The sequence below is a fragment of the Oryzias latipes genome, chromosome 14 (genome assembly GCF_002234675.1).
Source record: "Oryzias latipes chromosome 14, ASM223467v1".
In the NCBI taxonomy this organism is placed as follows: domain Eukaryota; kingdom Metazoa; phylum Chordata; class Actinopteri; order Beloniformes; family Adrianichthyidae; genus Oryzias; species Oryzias latipes.
The window spans coordinates 23,616,658-23,640,280 of record NC_019872.2 but is presented as its reverse complement, the minus strand read 5'-3'; the positions used below and the strand labels follow the sequence as shown (position 1 = coordinate 23,640,280).

Here is a 23,623-nt window from a genome sequence, read left to right as displayed (position 1 = left end):
TTTCAGTTAACAAAAATGTTTTTTCATTTCTAGTTTTAGTTTTTTCGTTCGTTTTCGTTAACTATAATAACCTTGGATGCGATGGAGACATATATAACTGAGAGTTTGGCTGCTGGAGTTATCCGCCCATCCTCCTCCCCTGTTGAAGCAGGGTTTTTCTTTGTAAATAAGAAGGATGGGTCCGTTCGCCCGTGTATTGATTACACAGGTCTGAATAATATAACTGTCAAAAACAAGTATCCTCTCCCACTAATGGACTCCGCATTCAGCTCCCTCCAGACTGCAACCGTCTTCACCAAGCTCGAACTCCGAAACGCTTATCATTTAGTGATTACTCCTCTGGGACATTTTGAGTATTTAGTGATGCCTTTTGGACTGACTAATGCTCCAGCTGTTTTTCAATGTCTCATCAATGACGTTCTGCGTGACATGTTGAATAGATTTGTGTTTGTTTTTCTTGATGATATTTTGATATTTCCACGGACTCCTGAGGAGCACATTCAACATGTCAGGCTTGTGGTATAGCAGCTGTTAGCAAACAGGCTCTATGCTAATGGTGAGAAATGTGACTTTCATACCTCCACTGTCAGTTTTCTTGGGTTTGTGATTGAGAATGGCAAATCAAACCAGATCCTGCCAAGGCCAAAGCTGTAGCAGAGTGGTCTACACCCACGACTAGGAAGCAACTACAAAGGTTTTTGGGGTTCGCCAACTTTTATCAGAGGTTCATCAGAAACTACAGCTCTGTGGCTTCTCCCTTGACCAAGCTGACCTCTGTAAGAGAACATTTCTCTTGGTCCTGAGGAGCTGAGGCAGCCATTGTTAAGTTGAAGGATCTGTTTTGTTCTGCTCCTGTGCTGTCCCATCCTGATCCTAGTTCATGGTGGAAGTGAACGCCTCAGAGTCTGGAGTTGGGGCGGTGCTCTTTTAGCGTTTATCCTCAGATTAGAGGATGCATCCCTGCGCTTTCTTCTCCTGACAGCTGTCTCCTGATGAGAGGAATTACGACGTGGGGAACCAAGAGCTGTTGGCAGTTGTGCTGGCCTTGAAGGAATGGCACCACTGGCTGGAAGGAACATCTGAACCTTTCATGGTATGGACAAATCCCAAGGACTTGCCTTACATCCGTTCTGCCCGCAGACTGAATCTCCGTCAAGCTTGGTGGTCGTTTTCTTGGGACAATTTAATTTCACACTCATATACCGCCCATGGTCTCGCAACCTAAAGCCTGATGCCCTGTCCAGGCAATTTGAGCTGTAAGCCTCCTGCGACACTCCTCAGGACACCATCCTACCTCATTCCTGTGTTGTCAGTGCTGCCATCTGAGAGGTGGAGCGTGAGGTTCAGAGAGCTCTGGAGGACTTCTCTCTTCTCCTGAATGTCCCTCAGGTCTCTTGTTTGTTCCTCCACCTGCTCGTTCCTCTGTGCTGCAGTGAGCCCACAGCTGCAAGGTGGCTTGCCATCCTGGGATACACTTTGACGTTACTTAAACAGCTGTTCTGGTGGCCCTCCATATCTGCTGACACACGGGAGTTTGTCCAGGCCTGCTCTGTCTGTGCTTGTGGAAAGGCTTCCCATCGAGCACCAGCTGGTCTTCTGTGACCACTCCCAGTTCTTCATCGACCCTGGTCCCACATAGTCGTGGATTTCATTACTGGCCTCCCACCTTCTGAAGGTAACACAACAGTCTTAACCATAGTCTACCGTTTTTTAAAGTCCGTCCACTTTGTGCCACTTTCCAAGCTCCCATCTGCCTTCGAGACAGCCAACCTCCTGGTCCAGCATGTATTCCAGTTGCATGGGTTGCCCCAGGACATTGTCAGACCGAGGCCCCCCGTTCACCTCCAGGGTGTGGAACGCCTTCTGTCAGGCCATTGGAGCCACAGCTAACCTGTCCTCTGGATACCACCCCCAAACCAACGGCCAGACTGAGCGGGCTAACCAAGACCTGGAGCTGTGTTGCTGCTAGTCATCCAGCATCATGGTCAACTCATCTTCCCTTGATTGAGTGCAAGGAATGGACATTAGACCAGTGGAAATCTGTGCTTCGGTCTGATGAGTCCAAATTTTAGATTTTTGGTTCCAACCACCGTGTCTTTGTGCGACGCAGAAAAGGTGAACGGAGGGACTCTACATGCCTGGTTCCCACCGTGAAGCATGGAGGAGGAGGTGTAATGTTGTGGGGGTGCTTTGCTGGTGACACTGTTTGGGATTTATTCAAAATTGAAAGCGTACTGAACCAGCATGGCTACCACAGCATCTTGCAGCGGCATGCTATTCCATTCGATTTGTGTTTAGTTGGACCATCATTTATTTTTCAACAAGACAATAACCCTAAACACAACTCCAGGCTGTGTAAGGGCTATTTGACCAAGAAGTAGAGGGATGGGGGGCCGCGCCAGATGACCTGGCCTCCACAGTCACCGGACCTGAACCCAATCTAGACGGTTTGGGGTGAGCTGGACCGCAGAGTGAAGGCAAAAGGGCAACAAGTGCTAAGCATCTCTGGGAAGTCTTTCAAGACTGTTGGAAGACCATTTCAGGTGACTACCTCTTGAAGCTCATCAAGAGAATGCCAAGAGGGTGAGAAGCAGTAATCACACCAAAAGGTTTTACACTTTTTTGTTATGTATATAATTCCACATGTGTAAATGCATAGTTTTGATGCCTTCAGTGTGAATCTACAATTTTGATAGTCATGAAAATAAAGAAAATTCTTTGAATGAGAAGGTGTATATCTATATTTTGTTTGAAGATGAGGGGAAGGGGGGGCATTTAATGTTTATGTAGAACTGCAAGCCTGTGGAGGATAATAGACCTTGATGTTGGTGGGATTCCACAGACAACAGCAGCTTTAAATATGTGCTTGCTGCTTTGTAATGGTATTTTAGCAGCTGCTCTCTTAATCCCATGTATTTGTCCGGCAGAAACATTCCTCATTCCAACACGGGTGCTGCAGGTTTTGGGGTTTTCGGGGCTTGTAGACAAGTAAGTCTGCAGCTTAAGGAGAGAGCAGGTTTGTCTTGCAAGTTCCCTTGTGACTTGTGTGGCCGTCTTAGGGGATATGAAAATGGAATGTACTATCGTTGTGTGTGTGGAAATTGTATTGTGAAGTATTTCTAAGGATAATGTTAGCTGCGTTCACTTATGACATATGGGTCATAAGTGACTAATGTCTACTAACGACTAGAGTGCTCTTACACCACACTACGTAGTCACTAGTACGGTGTGAGTACTGTTCCCCTTACTGACCATGCACAGATGCTTTGCGCACAGGGTGTGCATGTCATATACACAAATACTAAATAAATGCTTGTAGGATGTCCACACAAAATACACTCTGATCGTTTATTGTCCTCATTTCTAACAGCCAGGCTGCATGCAATGGGCACTCAACGAGCACACAATTTTCCCTTGAACAGCACTTTTTGTGGGGACTGAAAAAAGGAAAAATAAACAAGATCCATGTCTCTCTTATTTCACCCTTACGTGTTCTAAAAGTGTTCACTACAATCTGTCGCCCGCAGCATGGCTGTAGAAAAAATGTGCAGCTTATGGGGTCACTGAGAGATCTATAATCGTAAAATCTCCTGCATGCCACATATGTGCCCCACATTGATTCGCCCATTTTTTGCAAAGACATGTGACTATACAGTGTGCTAGAATGTTCTAAGACTTTGGATTATTTTGATGTGGAAAAAAACAGTGGACTGAACTTTAGCAAACAAAATGTGAATGAATTTGAAATTCATTTTTGTTTACTTGTTTGTTCGTACACATATTTGATTTACACTTGATTGTCTTGCTAGAAATACAAGGAATCTGGAAAACTTCACCTGTACTATTCAGTAGCAGGTATTTCTCTCTGAGTTATACCGGTTGAAGTTTTAGCTAAAGGTGTTCTAGATCCATTTTAGGTCAGTAAATTGGATTGTTTAAAATGAACCACTGTTGATTATGAATCAGACTGGCAACCACAAATTATGATTTGAATGTAATTGTTACACCCCCAAAATTTATAGATTGCTGAGAGTTTTCCGTCATCAGTTTCATGAAGCGTCTTGGCCTCTCCAGAGGTGATGTAGTCATCGCTCCTTTAGGGTAAAGGCCTCGCAGCAGAAGCCTGCTAAGCCTGCTGAGCCCGATCACAGCAGAGGCAAAACGAAGTCTATATGTCAGATGTAATGAACTGAAATCAGAAAGATCAGATCTTACTTTTAAGGAACTGAGGCAGCGACTGTTCCTGCTGCGGATTTGTCTCCTGTTTCTCTGGTTGAGACTCAGAATCACCGCTGTCCTGCACAGGCATGGAGACAGAAATTCAGGAGGAGAACCCAGGCAGGAGAATATGAAATCTCTGCTTATATCTCAAATTCTCCTGCCACACCTGCCTGGATCAGAAGATTCTGGGAAGAGAAGTTGACTTCTGGGTGTAATTACTATGCAACTACAAACAGTAAAAAATGGAGACCATGAGAGAAGCTCATTGTAAAAGAATGGAGCTGAAAAACTTTGTGGGTCAGAGAGAACATTATAAATTCTTCTGCCACCTTTTAATTTTATGTTAAAAGAGAAATTGCTGGGAACCTCCTGTAAGAACCTGAGCTCAGTGCTAACTCTGTTTTCTGTAGTTCATCAGTTATCAGAGAAATTCCTCATATTCATGCTGATTCTTGCAAAGTTCAAAGAGCGAAAGTGCTGTGCCTGACTCAGACCACCCTGTTGCTCAACAGCTCATTATTGCTCACATCCTCTAACTTTCATTTTCTGTTTTGAACTCAATAAAGAACAAAATATTCCAACTGATTTTTAACCGGTCCTGCAAAAGCCACCTGGATCTTCTTTGGTGATCATAAGGGCAGAAGAGTCACATGAAACCTTGACATAAATCACAGCTGCTCCAGGAAAGTCCAGCACAGGACCCAGACCCAAACCCTGTTCCAGACCTTGATCCTGACACTGATCCAGATCAAAAACCCCATCCACACGTTTACTGAAATCTCAATCATAACCCTTGATCCTGATTTTAACCCTGACTGAGACCTAGACACACATTTAAATACAAACCCCAACAGAAACTTCTATCTAGACCTTCATTCTGATCCAGACCTTGACTTTTTCCCATACTCTGACCCTAATCCAGTTGCTGACCTGAATCTTGATTATGCTGAAGAAGAAGAAACACTTTCGGCTTCTCCCATCAGGGGTCGCCACAGCGAACGAGTCGCATGGTAAATTTGGCAATGTTTTACGCCGGATGCCCTTCCTGACGCAACCTTCTCAAACCGGGCTTGGAACCGGCAGAGGTAGAATCTTGATTATGCTGCCTGGTTTTATTTTAGGCCACTAGATTTATCCGTTTGATCTTTTCCTGTAACCTTTAATGTTCAAGTTTGTCTTTAGATCATTCCACTGCATCTATGAAGAGTCTCATTCATCCAGGTTGATTCCATCATTAGTAGTGAGTTTAAGGGCTGCCATCTGAACTTGGTTTTTAAAGTTGAAGATGTTTCACCTCTTATCCAAAAGGCTTTGTCAATTCTAAAATAGCTGGTAAAAGAGCTGGTTTATATGTGCTCGTGGGGGAGGAGTCAGACCTGAAACTGGACTGAATTGTCAACTTGGACTACATGGTTTTGGGTCGTTAGGAGTCATTTGTCCTCAGCTGGGGGTTGGGTGTCATGGTATCTCAGGGAGTCCTCTCCTACCCTTTCCATTCTCTCCTTCATCCACACATTGAACCCAGCTGTCGGCTATTACATTCATCTCCTGCTCCAGTCTTCATGGTGGCTGTCTTCGAGTATTCATTGCCAGTTTGTTGCCCTCAACGGTGCAGTATCTGGTCAATTGTTGTCTTATCTACGACAAAAGTATCTAAGGTATCGGCATGTCCATCAGTAAGTGAGGGATGGGCTTGTTTCTTCTCATGTTGTGATTGGAGCATGTCAGTTTAAATCTTTCAAACAAACACCTGCATCATCAAGGTCTTCGTTATGTATAACAAACCAGTGTCTTCATAGATTGACAAACTGTATGACTCCAATTCAATACTAATATAACTGCTGATGTAGGAATCTGACAGTGAGATGAGCACACAAAAACAGAATTGTGTTGCTGCCACTTTTGGACAGGATCTTCGGCCTTGTGCTTCATAGGATTTTAACCATTAAAAATTCCAGCTTTTCCAACAATAACAACTCTAACAGTTTCCAACAGAGTCTTCAGGTGAAGGAGCTGAAAGAATTATCACACTAAACCATCAGATGAAAAGAGACCTTCAGACTCACCTCTTTCTCCATTTCTCTGGGGAAGAAGAGGTATGGTATTGCAGTGATGAAGAGGAGACAGGAGGCCACCAGGAAGCCAAGCCACCAGGCCCCCACCCAGCGCAGGTCTTTAGGGGTCAATTCAATTTCATCTGGAAGGAAAACACAATCGTCTCATAAGATATTAGGTTCACAAAGATGCTTGAGTTTTCAACTTTTTCAGGGCTTTGAAAAACTTCTGCCTTAAATTGAACCAGAACATCAGTCAAATCCTAGAACTGGAACCAGTCTGGATCGCTTCTTTTGAGAATCCTTGTAGGTATCCAGACAGAACTTCATTGAGAACCTTAGTTTTCTTGTGGCCGAGCCTCAGCATCTTGAGAGCAGATTCTACTGAGAAAGAAATTAATCAGGGGATTGTTTATGTTTGAACTTTTGAAGTTCAAGACAAAATCAAGAAAGTTTTGTTATGCAGATTCTGGTATCAGAGATCTCAGAGTCTGCCCGTGGGGAAAAGAAAAAACAACGCTGGAGGATGAGCTACATCATGGACAAGTGCTTCTGAACCATCAGGTTAAAAAATCAGAAAATCTTCTGTAAGGCATATCTTTACATCTGAGTCTGGATTTGGGTGATGATATTCAGGGATAAGGGACAATCTCAGCCAACTTCTACAGTTGATGAAGTTTTTAAAAGATTGACAGAAGAAAAAAAAAACTTAAACAGCAGTCTTACTGGAGATCATTTGGAGGAAGATACATTTCAGCAAGATGAGTCATGATGAGGATTAAGATGGACAAAGATGATCTTCAGAGATTCCCGTGGGCAGAACACTGAGATGAAGATGGACTGCAGTTTGTTCCAGTGAGGCAAAAGTCATCATTCTTGCAGATGATGAAGGTGTTTTTTCAAGATGATCTTTAGAAACTCAGATGAGATGATCTGATCATCTGAACACTAAGCATTAGTGATACAGGAACAAAATTATTCTGCTTAAGGAAAAGAACAGATGGAGGTGAAAATGTAATTGAGAGATTAAGGTATTATTAATGAACAATGCTGTTTTCACAGTTGCTTGGCTGCAACGTCAGAACTGGGATTTCAGGTCATGCTTTGGTTTGCGCCCACAGAAATGCACCAAACAACCCGTCAGAGGGAGTAGAAAACCAAGGTTTTCTTTGTAGTTAGCCAAGATCAAAAACATGTTGCAACTTTTAGGTCGATGAAGATGAGCATGTATGAGCAAACCCTCTGGGGTGTTTTTACTGTCATGATTAGCTTACTTTGGATGCTGGCCCAAGTCTCCCTTCGCCCTGGAGCCGTTTCTAATTCCTGAAATGAAACTCTGGCTGCAAAACAGTGGATATCAAACACCTGTGACTGGAAAAGTCATGCTCCCATTCAGATTCTGTGAGAAAGCGGCGTGCACAGACCCGCCATGAGGGGGGCACCTGAGCCAACGACTCCATGGATGTTCTGTGGGTGAATTCCTGTCTGTTAACTTGAACCTTCTTTTAGAGCTACAGAAGGAAGATTTTCCCATTTATTCACCCTCTTCTGTGGCTCTCAAAAACTCCAAAAACACACTCTCCTGTGAAAATGCTTGTGAAGTTTCAGATTGATGTTATTATTTTATTTCAAGTTTGTTTATTCAGACTACATACTGATAATCCAACAGCTCTTACATTATGAACACACTCGTTGCCTCTTTGAGCCTCCAAAAAACAGATTAGCTTTTAAATGGACAAAGAAATTGCATATTTATTGGTTTTTAACTCGCCCTGCTGCCAAAGAGAGCTCAGTCATTCACCAGTACAGTTTACACAGCTCTGTTGTTTTTAGTGGTTGTGTTTTGAACCAGCTGAAAAGTTTCTGCTTCAGTGTTTCTCTTTATATTTAAACAAATAGAGGTTTCCATTTTTGTCATGGACTCTGAAGAATAACTGAAATAACGACATGCCACCTCAGAGGCACCCGTTAGATTAGTCAGCATTAATAAAAGCTAAAGGTGACAGCAGATGGGACCTGCGTTACCTGATGAACCTGAATATGCTCCAACAGCACAAACCGTTTTGTTACTTTTCAGTGCCTTACATTCATATTCAGAGGTTGCTAACTCTGAAAGTTTGCTGCGAAAAGCTTGTAAATTCTGATGCAAAACCCTTCTGAACCCAGAGATGCTTAATCCCAATCTCTAACCAACCAGTTTATTCTTTTGCCACAATCATAAAGAATACCCCAAACCTGGTCTAAACTCAATTCTCCAGATTTTGATGCTTAGTGCAGGTTCTGCTATTTGTGTGAAACTGTGACATTACATTCACATTAAAGTCCCACCTCAATCATCCAAGACCCTCAATGCTACCGCCCCCCTAGCGCAGTTCAGTTGCAGCTCACCACTCCCCCAGGGGATGGGTCAAATGCGGAGAAGAATTTCCCCATTGAGGGATAAATAAAGTATCTGAATAAATAACTAACTAAATAAATAAAAATAAAAATAAAAAATAAAATCTGTTGTTTTCTAGGACATATTTTCTGCAGAGCAGCAAGAGTTCATCAAAAATTCACCTCTGTGTTTTCGGCAAGACTGCTGGTGGAGTAAGCCTGCCCTCATTTCCCAGTATCCCTTTGTTTACATTCCCTCCTGCTAGCTTACAGCCCCTAATCCCCCAAACAGACAAGTAAAATTCTCCTGAAACCCCCAAACCCAGACTTGACCATGAGTTCTGCAGATGGAGAAGTATACTTTGCCAGAGTCAGAGCCAAGGTACTTCCCAATGCAGCATCCACCCTCTGCAGCAGTTGGCGAGAGGTGGTTGGATACAGCTGATGCAGAAAGTTGGTGACCTCTGTGCTCTTAAGCCTCAGCATTCATCAGTCTATATACTCTGACATTATTTCGTGGATGAGCTGCTGTCTGTCCCCACTCCTTCCTCTGTTTCTGTATTAATAGCACATGCCACTTTGGAGGAGAGTGGATTTCTACACAGGAACCTCAAAGAAGAATGATAGAATTCACAGAGATCAACACAGATGCATGACAGCCGATGGTTTCAAAACCTGTGGACGAGACCGAACACCTGAACTAAGGTATGAGGGCAGGAGACTGAATATTTATCAACAAAGAGTGTCTCCATGTTGTATGAGCCTTCAGTCATCTTCAGTAACTGCTTATTTACTGATCCAGTTTCTTTTCTCACGCCTCCTTCTTTCTGAACACACCCTCAGGCAAAGCTTTTGTTTGGACATGTCTGTGGAAAAAAAACTGGAATTTCTGCCTGGAGAAATTCTCACAGAGCTGAACCACACTAACCTCAGAGTCTCAGTGATTTTTTTTTTTAAACTGATCCAAAGTAAGCCTTCAGGTTGGAAACTTTCACATCAGTAAAACTCCAAACTTCTGCACTTTAGCTTTGACTGAATGGGTGGACCCTCTCTGCTGTGCTCAGCATGTTTTCTGGGCATCATCTGTCACCAAAGTTGATATCTTGGAGACTGAGGTCTTCCTTGTCAATGTGACTTCTTTGTGCCTTTCTGTTTGAGCAGTAAAAGTTGGGCTCATCAAGGAGTCCAGCTTTTAGCTGCTTAGAACTCTGTCCAACCAACCTGCCAACCGGTCATCTGTATTGAGACCTAGACTCAGTACAGGAATGAAGAAGATAGAATGTATCCTTACCGTCTGACAGCTTGTCAAAGTCCACGTAGAAGCGGAGCATGAAAGATCCGGTGACAAAGCCAAAGGCCGGGCCAATGGAGGTGAGAGCCAGAAGAATTGCTGAAGATGACAGGTTCAGACATTAGCACAATGTGAGCATTGTAAAGTCACATTCATCCAGAAATGAGTGAGTTGCAAGACTGACGGAGCGCACAGATCTGAAGAACCAGAGCTCAGTGTGATGGTGGAGGAGACTCTGGGTGAAAGCTGAAAATCTGTTCCTCTTAATTTACCAAATGTTCAGTATTTGGGTAACAGACATGTTTTATCACATCCACCATGAAAGACAAAAGTTATACATAACAGTCAGCTTCCTTTGTTAGAATTCCTATTGCCTGAAATTTGCCACTGACCAAAAAAAAAAATCAAGACTTTAAAAGGTTTTATTTATTTACTTAGAAGGAGGTTAGCAGTGTATTTTGTCCTGTCCTCTCTAGTATGCTACTTGATGGCTTTGAATTTGGTCAAAATGATTCAAAAGTTTATCTGAAAGAATTAAATCAGCCCCTTGGTGTCATTGTATGTGTGTGGTCGGGAGGCCCTGGGACAGACTCGGGTCGTGTCCAGGATGTACCTCACTTCCGCCCAACAGTAGAAACATGATAGAAATTATTGAAACCAAAAGCACCCAAACACATAAATAATGAAAATTTTGTTTATTCCAACAGCTCTGAGATGATTAAAAATGAAGTGTATGTATATGTTTTTGTGTTTGCTGTAGGCCTGCACAATAAATCGCAAATGTATCATTATCGTAAAATCAAGCTGTGCAATATGCATATCGCAAAAGACAGTGAGAAGTAGTTACAATAAATGTGCTAAAAAATCTTATGGCAGTTTGAAGTATTTAACGAATGAAAAAAATCCATTTATGCATTTGACCAATCAGATGGAGCTCTTGACATTGTTGACTAATCGGATGGAGCTCTTTATGTTAGATGTTCGCCTCCTATGTGGATGATGGTCATTTGGAGTATAATTTTTAAACTGTTGCAGTGAAATGGAAATTATGTTTTTGGTTGTTTTGCTATTTGTTCATTTATTGCAAGTTATACAGTCATCCCAATATTGATCACTATTGCATATCGCGAGTTTTCCTCATATCGTGCAGCCCTAGTTTGTTGTGTTGTTGCTATATGGTAGTCTGTGTGCTCCTCTGACACGTCATCATCTCTGCAGGCATCAGCTCTCTCTGGAGTTACAAATCTTTACTGTGTAGCTCTCCAGTTTCACTATCAGATCTGCGCTGCAGTTTCACAGCTCACAGCTGGAGCTGACATTCTTGTCAAACAGAGCTAAGAATGTTTTAGAGTTTATTTTTGTCTGAAATATTCTGAAAAGCTCCAACTGTCACACAAAGACACTTTTGTAAGTATTTTAGGGAAGATAGTTGCTGTCATAGACTCTGAACCATAGATGGTTCCAAAGAGCAGATGAAGACAATGAGTACCAGTGAACACAAAGAAATTCAAATGTCTGATCATTTGTGGAAAACGTTCCGGCTGAGAAAAACAGCCTAGTTGTTGTTTCTGCTGATTCCCACAGTGCTTATAGGCATTGAAATCAGCAGCGGAGGGAGGATCTAGCAGCTGGAAGATCTCCGCTAAAGTTTGGAAAGGAAAGCCTAAAACAATAAAGGTGTTTGAAATTGTATAAACTGAATACGTTATTTTTTCCTGCAGAAGGACGTATTTTTATGGAGATGATTCTGTGAAGACTTCCTGCTGAAAGATTAATAGTTGTTATGACACAGAACAAGTTGCGTTACTCTAACTGCCGTGTCTCAACAACTTCTGTCCTGTAATTCTGAAGTAAAGCATTTCTCCTCACAAAGCTGTGATTAAAGCTGTTGTTTCGCAAGCTGCTGTAGGTCATCGGCACGGCAGACCTTAAAGAGGCCAACAGGATGTGTTAAAGCAACCATCAACAACAGGAAGTGTTGTAAGAAATCTCATTTCAGCCAGGAATGGCAGCAGAGGTGTGTGTGTGTGTTTTCAGGCCTCAACCTAAAGAGGCAGAATGCAGAGTTCTTTGGTTTAGGGTCGACTGTGTATAGAGGTTGCATTTGGGCATGAAGTGCACAAATGACAGATGAATACGTGTTGTGGTCACATAACCTGTCGGCCCTATTTTGGGCTCTTTTAAGTCCAATTTTTCATCTTTATTGTCATTTTGAATCAATATGACATCAAAAAATCTCTTTCTGTTCAAAGATGGGGAAAATATTGTAAAAATAGCTGACAGTTATTAGGACACGAACCATTTCAGAGTTCATGATTGAACCATGACAGATCAATCAAGCAGTTCTGGTTCAGTTGGATTTTAAATCTAAACACTGCCTGATAATCCCATAGACTTTTATAGAGATACTTTTTTCTAAAATGTTCTTAATAATCCTGTTTTTTCATTATATTTTTTCTTTATTTCACGTTATTGTGGTTCAAAACTGGCCAATCGGATGCCTCAATCAAATCATGTGGTCTCATGTCAAACGTTCAAAACGTTTCATTGACAGACCTGAGCCTGCTTTCAGTGGTAGCGGTCTGGTGATCTAACATGCTCACTCCTGAATGGCAGAAGCGGTTACCCTACAACGGTTGACTCAGACGGACAATCACTCCTATCTGACAACTTCTAGCTCATGTATGGCGGTGTCTATACTGTGGAAAAATACCGACTAAATTCACTTCATTTGGTTGGAGCCACTTTCTTTGGGTAACATCACACGGACTCACTCACCCCAATTCCCATATTAAGTCAGTGGTTAAAAATGGGTCATATAATACTCATAAAGCCTCATATAATCACTTAATAGGGTCATGGGGGGGGGGGGGTGTCATCCTTGGGGGGAGGAGTTACTTGGCAGTGGTCCCCCTCCCCTGGATGTCGTATGGGAACCCCCTTAGCACACACACCCTTTACCCCTCAAAAATAGACTCTCCAACACACATACACACACACCCCTGCTCACAAACACACACACATATATCATATCAAGGAAGGTGGGACCACGGACCACCTGTCTCCTACCCCATCCCTGGTAGGGGGTACCAGGCCCTTGGCAACGGCGGCCGTGTCCCTTGGGTGCTGGCTTCCTGAGCCTGGCGGCCCTCTCTCCACGCGGGGAGAGGGATCCCTGTGCTGTCTGGCAAGACCATGGGCCAGGGTTTACATCACATCTGAGCCTGGGGGTGTCCGTGTCCCTGTGGTGTGAGTTCTGGTCCTTGTTCTCGAGAGCGGGCCTTCTCCAAATTCAATCTATGGGTGAGCCTGGTCAGGCCATGGTAACAACACTTATGGTGGACCCCACCGCTCTGGGGCGACTTGGCGACTCCTGGGCAGGGTGGCTGGCCCCTTCCTTGCTCTCACCTGGACCAACCGTGGGCGGTTGTCTGGAGCATAGGCCAGGTATCCCTTGTCTGGGAATGGGGGTGCTCTCCTGAGGCAGGGCCCCGCGTTGGGCTTACTGGCAGGGGAGCTGCTCTCCTGGTTGGGCTGAGGCTTGCAATCTCTGTCCCCCGGGGCCTCTCTGTACCGGGGTCCTGCTGGCCCTGGCCTGGATGACAGATGTGATTGCCCATTGGGGGGTTGTTCTCTATCTGCTGCCGTGCAGGTCTTGGGGGGTCCTTGCTGCCACTGCTGCCGTGGCGGGTATCTTGGTGTGGGGATGGCTTGGTACTCTCCCTCCTTCTTTTTACATTCCATCATCTACTTTAGAAGAACATAAAGATATAATCGAGCACAGGTGCTATCTCACCTTTGCACAAATAGTTTGAGTGATTAAATGAAGTATTTCACATGTTGGTCCGAATGCATAAGTATGCGTGTGTCAACATCAGTTGTATTGTGTACATGTTGACATGTTTTGTATGTGGGCATTTTTGCAGCCCACAGGTATGTTTGTGGCATTTGTGTGTGTGTGTGTGGACAGGCCCCGCCCCGTATTGGATTTACATCACTTATAAACCTGACTGTAATGATTGTAAACATCCAGCAACTTGTTGCCTTATGCTGCTTCACGGTTCTTTCCCCCCTCCTCTTTAATCACCCTCCTACACCCCCCCCCCGGCATCCCTCTCTTCTTCCCTTATTTTCTTTTTCGTCCAGTCCATTAAAAGATTGTCACAGATATGAGTAAGATGAATAATGTTTAGCCTAAATTACAAAAGGGATTTATTTAAATATACACCTAGTGTGTCAAATGTTTCATCACCCCCATTGTAACAGTAAAACATGTCCAACACAAGAAGCTTTCAGCTTTCATCTGTCTGCTCAGCTGTTGGACAAGACAAGTTAAAATTAAGGGTAGTATGTTCATTTGTGTCAGTTGTGTTTCCCTTTGTCACATGTGTGTTGTGCTTCATCCATCAGCTTGGTTGTCACACTTTTGCTGTGTTTCTGTCATGGTTTTTTGTACTCACACCACTCCTGGTGTTATAAAGTTAAGATTATATCAGTTATCCCACCTGGGTGTGTGAAATCTGCTCTCTGTTCTTGACCCATCCTCTAAATCAGGGGTAACTAACTAGCCCTAACTATCCGGGCCCAGACGCTGGGTGATGCGGACAGACGAATGGACTTCGATTACAGGTGAACATTAGACCAGTGTGTGTGTGTGTGTGTGTGGTGGTGGGTGGGGGGTGTGGATGTGGATGCACATTTTTTTAGGCTTCAAAATTCATGAAAGGTAAACTTTTCACTCTTCAGATTTTTTTCTCCATTTTAATCAATAATAGGATCAATGTGTCGCTAAAAGCAAAAGCACAGGTTATGCTAACAGAGTTACTTTCATGTTTTGGGACACTTGGATAATAATTTGAAACTTTTGTATCGGTATATTAAAACAAAAGTTCCCACAGTCAGGGGCTTCAATAGAACAATGAGAAAAAATAATTTTAAGTTTGATTTGAAACTTTATTTGAAATTCGATTTGGACATTTAGAAGGGGACGAGGGAAATTGGTCATAAATTAGCAATAAACTACATTTAAGTGTTTTGTTTGTGGAGAGTTAGAAATATGATGGGTGTTACATAAACTGTTATCCATTCTAAAATGGCCTTTATGGGCCTCCTTTGTTTGTAAATGGGCCTTTAACATCCTCTTTGTCTTCCATTCATTGGAAAGAGAAACACACAGACACCGCTCCATGTAGCGATCAGGCTGAAAACATTTGGTGGTAGCTCCTCCCACACGCGTCTAGGGCGTCAAGCTTATGAACCCGTCTTTGGACGGGCGTTGAGCTATGGCAAGCAAAAACTATCATAAATTGCCAAGAAAAGTGGCAAAAAGAACAACGTTTTTGCCATCACAAAATTCCAGTTTTATATGCTCAGGCAGCAAATTTTCCACGCGGCAAAGGAGAGACGTGGACGCCGGTACACCACAGACTCAACATCTCCTCTTAAATAAATTACTGTTTATTTTCCTACCACACTTCAACATCTTCTTCTCTTTCTTTGAACTTGGAGAGTTAACACATTTTAAAAGTGCAATATATCGACAAGACAATAAATGTAAATCTGGTATTAATTAGCATTGTTGAATATGCGTTCCTGTTACTTTCCTTCTTGAACATGTAATTTAACGTAAAAACGAATTAGCAACTCCTTACAGTCACTTAGCAACCCTTAAGCTACTGCAGAGAAAAAAACCTTTAGCCACCGGCCACTGTCTATGACAGGTGACATTGACAATTGCAGGGAGTTTTATAAAGAAAATCCCTTTATGACAGAAAGAAATGGTAGAAAATGTCATAAAGGTGAAGCATTAGCAGCCACTAAAACACTGAATCCTACCAAGGTAAATCGGAGAGTTCTTCTTGCTGGCAAAGTCATCGATGTAGGAGATGCCGAAGGGCTGGATTGGGACGGCACCAATGCCCAGCAGCAGCTGGCCCAGAAGCAGCATAGGGTACACCATTGAATGGGAGGAGTCGGCCTGAGCCTGGCATGTCTGATTGGAGGATGAGATGGCCAGGGCGCCTGCAGTTTGGCAGAACCCTGAGTTGTTGTCTCCCGAAGCTGCTGGGGGAAAGAAAAAAGATTTCAGCATGGGCGTGGCAGAGGGTTGGGGTGCAGCATGTGCTTGTGTGCGCTCTGACTTGGAGTGTGGTCAGTGTAGATGTACTGGTCATTCAGGAAGTGCGGGGAAGCTATAAGCAATGAGGCCAAGCATGCCAGCAAGGCTCCTCCCCCAATGTAGCGAGGTCGGTGGACGCGGCTCCCAAAGAAGCTGACAAAAACGATGAGGACTGTGTTTCCCACCTGCAGACACAAACATCATCATGGCTGTGACTGGATGGGGTAGAAATGTCCGACCTTCACACTAGGATGTGTCTGAATTCTGTTGACCAGCTTCACATGATCGACAGAGGAAAGTGTTTAAAACATGAAAAAGGATAAAAAAATTCCAGAGCTGAGCTTCTTCAAGTAAAGCATTGAAATCTGAAAATTCCCTTGATTAAGGTTAAGGTTAAGGTCTCATGTCAAGAAATGCCTTTGGGACCTAAGCATTGTTTAGGTCTGTCTGACCCCACTGACCTCGTTGAAAGAAGCCAGGATCCCTGACTTCTGGCTGGACAGACCATAACGCCTCTCAATGGTGGTGATGGAGCTCTTCATGTAGCCTGAAACCAGCAGCTGCGCCAGCTGCAGCAGACTGTGGCAGAGCACGAAGACCTGGGGGAGACGGAGGGAGGATGAGTGACAACCGGGGGCGAGACAAAACAACCGACCTTCAGGTGGAAGGTAGCAGCTTTTGGAGAAGAGTTAGAATCATTAAAGGTTTATGTCTGAGCTGAGTGATCAGGATTTTTTTTTAAACTGCAGACCTTGATCCTGTTGAAGGGGCCCCGGGGCCGAACTTGGGCTCCTGGAGCAGTGGTGTCGGTGGCCCTCATCCCTGAGCTTCCACCGCACACAGACCTGTTCAAACGCAAACAATGTTATACAGAGCTGCAGACTGCCGCCCCCCCCAGCAAAGATCTGCTTCATGCACAGCAGCCTCTTTGAGCTGCTGCCTCCCCACACACTTTAGTGCTACACTGAAATGTCACTAGGAGCATAACCCCCCCCCCCCCCCCCCAAGTTGGTAAATTATGAACTACTTTTATTTGGAGGGGGGTATTTAAGTTATGTGAAGGAAGTCGAAGCGCAGAGCAGAACCAGTGCAGAAAAACAAAGAAGGACAGCAAGCAGGAAGGAGGAGTCAGCTGACAGGAGGCTGCTTATCAGCTCATCTTGATTCCTTTGTCCACTCCCTCTTTGATGAAGATAACACCTCAGCTGTGTGTGGGAAGTTTAGATTGATTTAAACCCTTCGGACCCCCCCCCCCCACCATGCACCCATTTTCATCCGACAGCTGGATCTTCATGATCCAGTGAAGATCTCATGTTAGTTTGTGTCCTGCAACATTTTTTTAATTTATAATTTCATGTGGATGTGGGCCTCATGGACGGGCATCAGACCTGGCTGAATCCAGACTCTTCTTCGAGCGGATCTGCTCTCTGGTTTCATTTCAGCTCAGAGCAGAAACGTGCAGAATCCTCTGATTTCTCTGTTTCGCCCCCATGTTCTACTTAGATGAGGCATCTTCTGTAATGAGTTAAATGACTGATGCAGAACTGAAGAACCCTCAAGGTTTCAGAAATGAAGATAACGTGACAGAGAAATGGCAGGAAATGACTGACCCCCCCTGGAATGCCATTTAAACTGCTATCATAACAGACATGTCACTACACATGATCATGTGTCCACACCTCGCTTTACTCTAAACAAACTCCTAAATTCTTTACATTTCTGGTGTTCAGGATTTCAGGTCTTCAAAAAGTGAATCTGAATCTCAAATCCAAGCTCCGCCCCCTCCTCTGTCTCTGATCTTGGAAACAAAAGCTTTAAAAAGTAGGTAAAGACAGACCTCACCTTTAGTGTTGCTGTGATCCCCGGGCCGTCCGTCAGTCTTTTTGCAGGGGGCGGGGGGGTCAGAGTGTTCCAGCGTTGATTTAGCTTTAGTGTGAAATCAGAGCCAGACTGAAGCCAAACTCACGCAGATAAGGCTGAGGTCTGCATGCATGCAGCTGCTTCATGTCCCGTGGAGTGTGGGGGCTGCAGCTCCCCCCAAAACAGAGCAGCTCTGAAGAGCAAATCACCGTGGCTGTGGGGTGGTCTCAGTCCTCAGGCTCCTCGACTCAGGACCTCGGTTTCTGTTCTGTTCTCCAGCCGCTGGCAGTCTAAGCTCAACGTGCTGACAACAACTTGCAGGGAGGAGCTCCTGGAATTTGACCCTGAACAGTTGGGAGGAGTGAAAAGCAATGGAAAAAAGTTCAGACAGGAGGATCAGGCTCATTTGCAAAGGCTCTAACTCAGAAAGAACAAGTTGATCCAGAGTAAAATATGACATGAAAGGCCAATCATCTCAGCTGTGTGACTCACAGTTGGTTTCTTGCGTGCAGTTTTTTTCTTCTCTGATTAAATCTTCTCGCTGTAATTTCAGTATGTGAACACTTTCCTCGCATCACTTCCTGCCCACAAACACTTTTATCCATATTTGTTTGTAAAAAAACAACAACTTCTTTACCTCTTAGTAAAATTTATTTTTGTACAAACGTCTTTAACAAATTATGTTTATTTCAATAACAACTCAAGAAGTAGAAGGTCCATAAAGCAGAAACCTGATAAAGAGTGATACTGAGCCGACCAGCAGGTGGAGCCAGAGGACACTTGAAGAAGCAGCATTAATGAGTTTTTATTTCAGGTCAGAAAATACATTTTCAGAGTTCACTAAAATGAACTGACACAAACTAAAACTTGTGTCAGTTGTACTAAACTGACCAATATTCATAGTCAATAATAGCAATGATTATTATAAAACAATTAATGGTTTTAAAAAAGATTTCTGTTTCAATATCAATAAAGTTCAATATCTACTGTACTATAAACCAGGGGCGTTAAGAAAACAAGACAAATGTTATTCCCTCATAATTACGACTTAATAAGTAGAAAAACTGCAGGAAATTTATGTTGGCCCCAATTTGTGCGGGCAAAATGCACATCGCTGCAGTGCCCACACATATTTTTTTAATTACATGCAAACTGTCCTCTTTGTCCTAGAGCCAGCTCTAGGAGTTGTTTCATTCATGACCATCACATCACTCTTGTTTGCTGTGGTGATGACAGACTGACAGGTGAGGTTAGACAGGGATCTCTGTTAATTATGGTGTTTGCAGATGACATTGTGATCTGCGGTGAGAGCAGAGAGAAGGTGCATGAACACCAAAGGAGGTGGAGGTTTGCTTTGTAAAAGAGAGGAATGAAGGTCGACTGAAAGACAGAGTATCTGTGTGTAAATGACAGTGTCAAGAACTGGTGGTGTAGTTTGAGTTGATTCCATGTAAGTTATTGTGTTTGCACGTTATTTTGTACATGAGAGCTGGACTGAGTGAGTGTGACATCACCCATAGAAAATGACTTACTTCAGTTGCCAACAAAATAAAGTCAGTTCAGTTGCTATTTTTTGGCCGCCACGTTGGAACAGGACGCCATTAGTAAGTTGAATCAACAGTTCCAGCACAACCAGTCTAACCAATCAGGAGTGAGCTTCTTGAGAGGCCAAACCGCTTGAAAGCGGGCAACACAAAATCAAATAAATGTTTTGAATGTTGGACGTGAGATCACCTACTTTTAATGAGGCATTTGATTGGTCAGTTTATAACAAAGAAGATTATCAGGAGAATGTAAAAAAAAAAAAAAGCAGAGCATGTATTGGGGGGTGCTTGTGGCTGGTGGTGGGGTTACAAGTGAACAGACTCACCTGAGCACAGGCTCTGCTTACACCACACAGACACACAATTGTAATTTTGCCGGTATGTTAAATGTGTGACTTGTGTCTTGTTGTGTTTTTTATATTTTTGGCACTGGGTTTGTTTTGGGGTCTCTGGCTTGAACATGACCTTCAGCTCTCTTTGGATTGGTGTGCAGCTGAGTGTAAACGGGATGAGAATCACCTATTCCAAGTTTCTGGTTTACACAGAAAAAACAGAAAGCCCCTTCCAGGATGCTAATAATTCCCTCCCCCAGATGCGAAGGTTAAAGGGTTTATTCTGTTCACAGCAATGAAGGATGGACTGTGAAATTGATGCATCTGCAGAAACATTTGAATTTGTTGTTTTAGAGAAGAAAGCTGAGGATGAAGAAACACCTCTCAGTTTACTGGTCCATCCGTCCCTGCCATGCAGATCACAGAAGCAGAAGTGGACTTCCCCCAAAAAGCACGGAGGCTTCTTTGGAGACAGGAGGAATCGCTTAGATTAGATCTGCTGCTCCTTTACACGAAAAATAGCAACTGAGGAGGTCCAGACCTTAAGGGAAAATACAAGCATTCCAGTTTCAAAGTATGATTTGGAGAAGGATCAGTAGAGAAAAGGGCAGAGGGGGAGTTCCTGACATCCTGCGCAAGAAACAGATACTGGAATAACAAATAATGAACTGAAAACTCAGAATTCTCTGGAAGTTTAATACATAAAAATGATAATAAAAAAGCATCAGACAGAGACAATAAAAGGATTTCAGTAAATTTATCGAATTTATTTTTTTTGAAAGTCTCTTTATGGTGCAAAGATTTTTGCAGCATTGCAAAAATATAAAAAAAAAAAAAAAAAAAAAGAGATTTCATAATATTGGTACAGCCTTTTACCCACTGATACATTGATTAATAGTTTAAGTTGATGGCAGCATGTTCACCCTTTAACAATGATATCACAATCACAACATGTTTATTTCTTAAAACGAGAAAAAAATAGCGAATGCATTGCTGCCACATCAAAATGAGGACAAAGCCCTTTAGAGCGAAAAAAGCGCTGGACCTCCTTTGACTGAAGTCCATAGATGATTGGGTTGAGGCTCCCTGGAATAATGTGGAACAAGATGACAATAAGCTTTCTCTGGTCCGAGTACTCAGGGAAACGATGTAGCACTATATTGAGAAGACCACAGGAAATCATGACCATATAAACGAAAAGGTGAGTGCTGCAGGTCTTCAGGGCTTTTCTGTTCAAAGACTTGTTCTTGCTGGTCAGACAGACCACGCTGATGCTGGTGTAGGTGAGGACCGTGCTTCCGATGGAAGACGAGAACAGGACCACGGTGAAGGTGAGGCCGTAGATGTTGTTGATGACCACGCTCTCACAGGACAGCTTGAACAGCGAGGCGTTGTCACAGAAGGGGTTCTCTATCAGAGTCCTGCATCGGCTCAGCCGGATTGTCAGACCAAGCAGAATGGCCACCAAAACAAAGGCCGACCCCCAAGCAAAAACAGTCAGCTTTAGCACCATCCTGTTGGTCATGATGTTGGTGTAGCGCAGAGGGTTACAGATGGCCACATACCTGTCGAAGGCCATAATCATGAGCACAGTGTTGGAGGTGGTACCAAACATGTGAGCGGTGAAAGCCTGAAGCACACACTCGTAGTAACTGATGAGGCGCTCAGAGGGGGGCTTCAGGATGACCGACAGCAGACGGGGAATCATTATAGAGTTTCCCATCACATCGTTGATTGGCAGGTTGCAGAACAGCAGGTACATGGGCTGATGGAGGTTTCTGTCTATGATTATCAACACTAAAATGCCCACATTGGTCACCATAATAAAAATGTAGGAGAAGAAAAAGATGAGAAAAATGTAATACTTCGAGGTCTCAGTGACCTTGAGGCCCTCCAGCTGGAGGTAAAAGCTGTTGAAGGTGATGTTTTCCATCGATGCAACCCAGGAAGTTCAATAAAGTTGCTGCTAAATCTTAAATGATTTAAGAACGTAAATATACCAGTCAGATAAATTATGAATATGTGTTTAGAGGAGAAAAGGAGGGAAACAGTCACCACAAGTCACAGCTGAGGTTCAGATTAGAAAATGTAACTAAGTAGCATCTTTAAAAAAGAACAGGACCAAAGGAAACACTCTGACGACCCACAAAGAACATGCTGAAGAGAAACTAGACGAGACAACGAGCCTCGTCTCTTTTTATGCACATGGGCAGTGGGTGGGGTCGGGGGGGGGGGGTTGCTACAGAGGGTGAAGCAAAGCAAATAATAAAAAACATTACGTTTTAAAAATCAAAACAAGATTCCAAAAACCAAAACATAAAAATAAGAAATTGACCATTCCCTCGTAATTTTCCAAATACAAGTGCTGAACTTTTTTTTCTTGCCCAAACCGACCCAGGGAGGGATTGAAGTTATGATTAGGGTTAATGTGCATCTTAGCTGCATGCGGCTGACATGAATTTCCATCACTTTTTGCGCTGGTCGCACACAAATACATATTAATAACATCCTTAAAATAAAGACATATTCTGAAAACCAAAGCAAATAACAGAAATTGGAATAAAATGTTAAAAAGTGAAATGAAATAAGAAATTAGAAAAGAAGGGTATTATTGGACATCACTGACTGGATAATGTTTGAGTTTTGAAAAAATAATAAAGCAGAAAGATGTTTTGACTAAACTGTAATGAATAGTTGACCCCCTCCCCCTCCCCCACATTCTTCCCCTCCCCACACACAGAAAATGTAACATATAAAAAATAAAAAAACTAATAAGGGGTTTATCCAAATTTACACTCTGGTTTTCGAAGATATATAACCTCTTTTTGTAATAGTAAAACCAGTCCAACACAAAAGGCCTTCAGCTCTCATCTGTTTGCTCAGTTGAGGGACACAAGTTAGAGAGAAATGAAGGCTTAAAGACCCACTGAAATGTTTTGTGTTTTTAACATCTTCATGTAGCATTTTTCTGATGAGAGGACATAAAGAGCATGTTCCAAATTATTATGCAAATTATATTTTTCTATGATTTTTTTTACGTCATTTAGATATTTTTCCTTTAATTGATCTCACCTTGTAAACTAACTATCACAGGTGTCTGAGACTGATGTCAGTTATCCAAAAGCCCAGAGACGCAATATCGTCGATGAGTTCAATTGAAAAACAAATAATTTAAACTTTTTAACACTTAAATACAAATTACATAATAATTTGGAACGCACCGCAAATATAATATTGACTTTACATTAAGAGAAAATATAGACTTTGCATAAAATAAAAGTTAATATTACCAATAACTGTCATGGCAAGCTAGGCGAGGCAGATCCAAACGCTGGAACCCGGAAGGAAAACACAGGTGAGTATAAGGTGAGTAATAAAGTTTATTTTTGATCCTGTGTGGCTTGGAGTTGTGGCGAAGCGGGATGCTGGATAACGGCTCATGGCGTGACTGGAGATTAGTCCGTGGCTCGTGGTGTGACTGGAGGTTCGACCAAGGCTCGTGGCGTGACTGGAGGTTCGACCAAGGCTCATGGCGTGACTGGAGTTCAGCAGAGACTTGAAGTCAGGAGGACGGAAGACTCAGGTGACCAATCGTGGTAATGATGTCCTTAGAACGAGATTAGGACAAAAGCAAGGATACATGGACTAAGTAAACTTAGCGACCAACTATGCACCATCAGGGGCAACGAACTGGCGATGAATATTGGAACTGGATCTCCTTTTGAAGGCTGGCAGGTGATGAGGTGATGCACTTTGAAAAAGATTTACAGCACGGAGGGGAAAGTTAGGTGTTGCACAACCCCATTTGAATCATTTTTTCCTAACTG

The 23,623-nt window shown here is 43.1% G+C and overlaps 2 protein-coding genes across 3 annotated transcripts in view; both read right to left on the bottom strand.

Annotated features, from left to right (window-relative positions):
- LOC101160577 (solute carrier organic anion transporter family member 2B1) overlaps positions 1-18,257 on the bottom strand; it is a 30,316-nt gene extending 12,059 nt beyond the window's left edge. The window contains exons 1-8 of one of the 2 annotated variants that reach the window (XM_011483840.3): positions 17,903-18,257; positions 16,812-16,905; positions 16,522-16,659; positions 16,083-16,245; positions 15,778-16,005; positions 9,943-10,041; positions 6,288-6,418; positions 4,216-4,297 (exon numbers count right to left, since the gene is read on the bottom strand). In XM_011483840.3, coding sequence (XP_011482142.1) covers positions 4,216-4,297; positions 6,288-6,418; positions 9,943-10,041; positions 15,778-16,005; positions 16,083-16,245; positions 16,522-16,659; positions 16,812-16,880 — 910 coding nt within the window. In that variant the 5' untranslated portion in view covers positions 16,881-16,905; positions 17,903-18,257. The remainder of the gene's footprint in view (positions 1-4,215; positions 4,298-6,287; positions 6,419-9,942; positions 10,042-15,777; positions 16,006-16,082; positions 16,246-16,521; positions 16,660-16,811; positions 16,906-17,902) is intronic. The other variant, XM_011483841.3, reaches the window with a different exon arrangement.
- Positions 17,079-21,729, bottom strand: LOC101160339 (olfactory receptor 52N2). The gene is made up of 2 exons (XM_011483883.3): positions 20,835-21,729; positions 17,079-17,528 (listed from the first exon to the last, which is right to left on the bottom strand). The coding sequence occupies exons 1-2, from the start codon at positions 21,727-21,729 to the stop codon at positions 17,494-17,496; spliced, it is 930 nt and encodes a 309-aa protein (XP_011482185.2). The 3' UTR covers positions 17,079-17,493.
- Between the last annotated feature and the right edge of the window lie 1,894 nt (positions 21,730-23,623).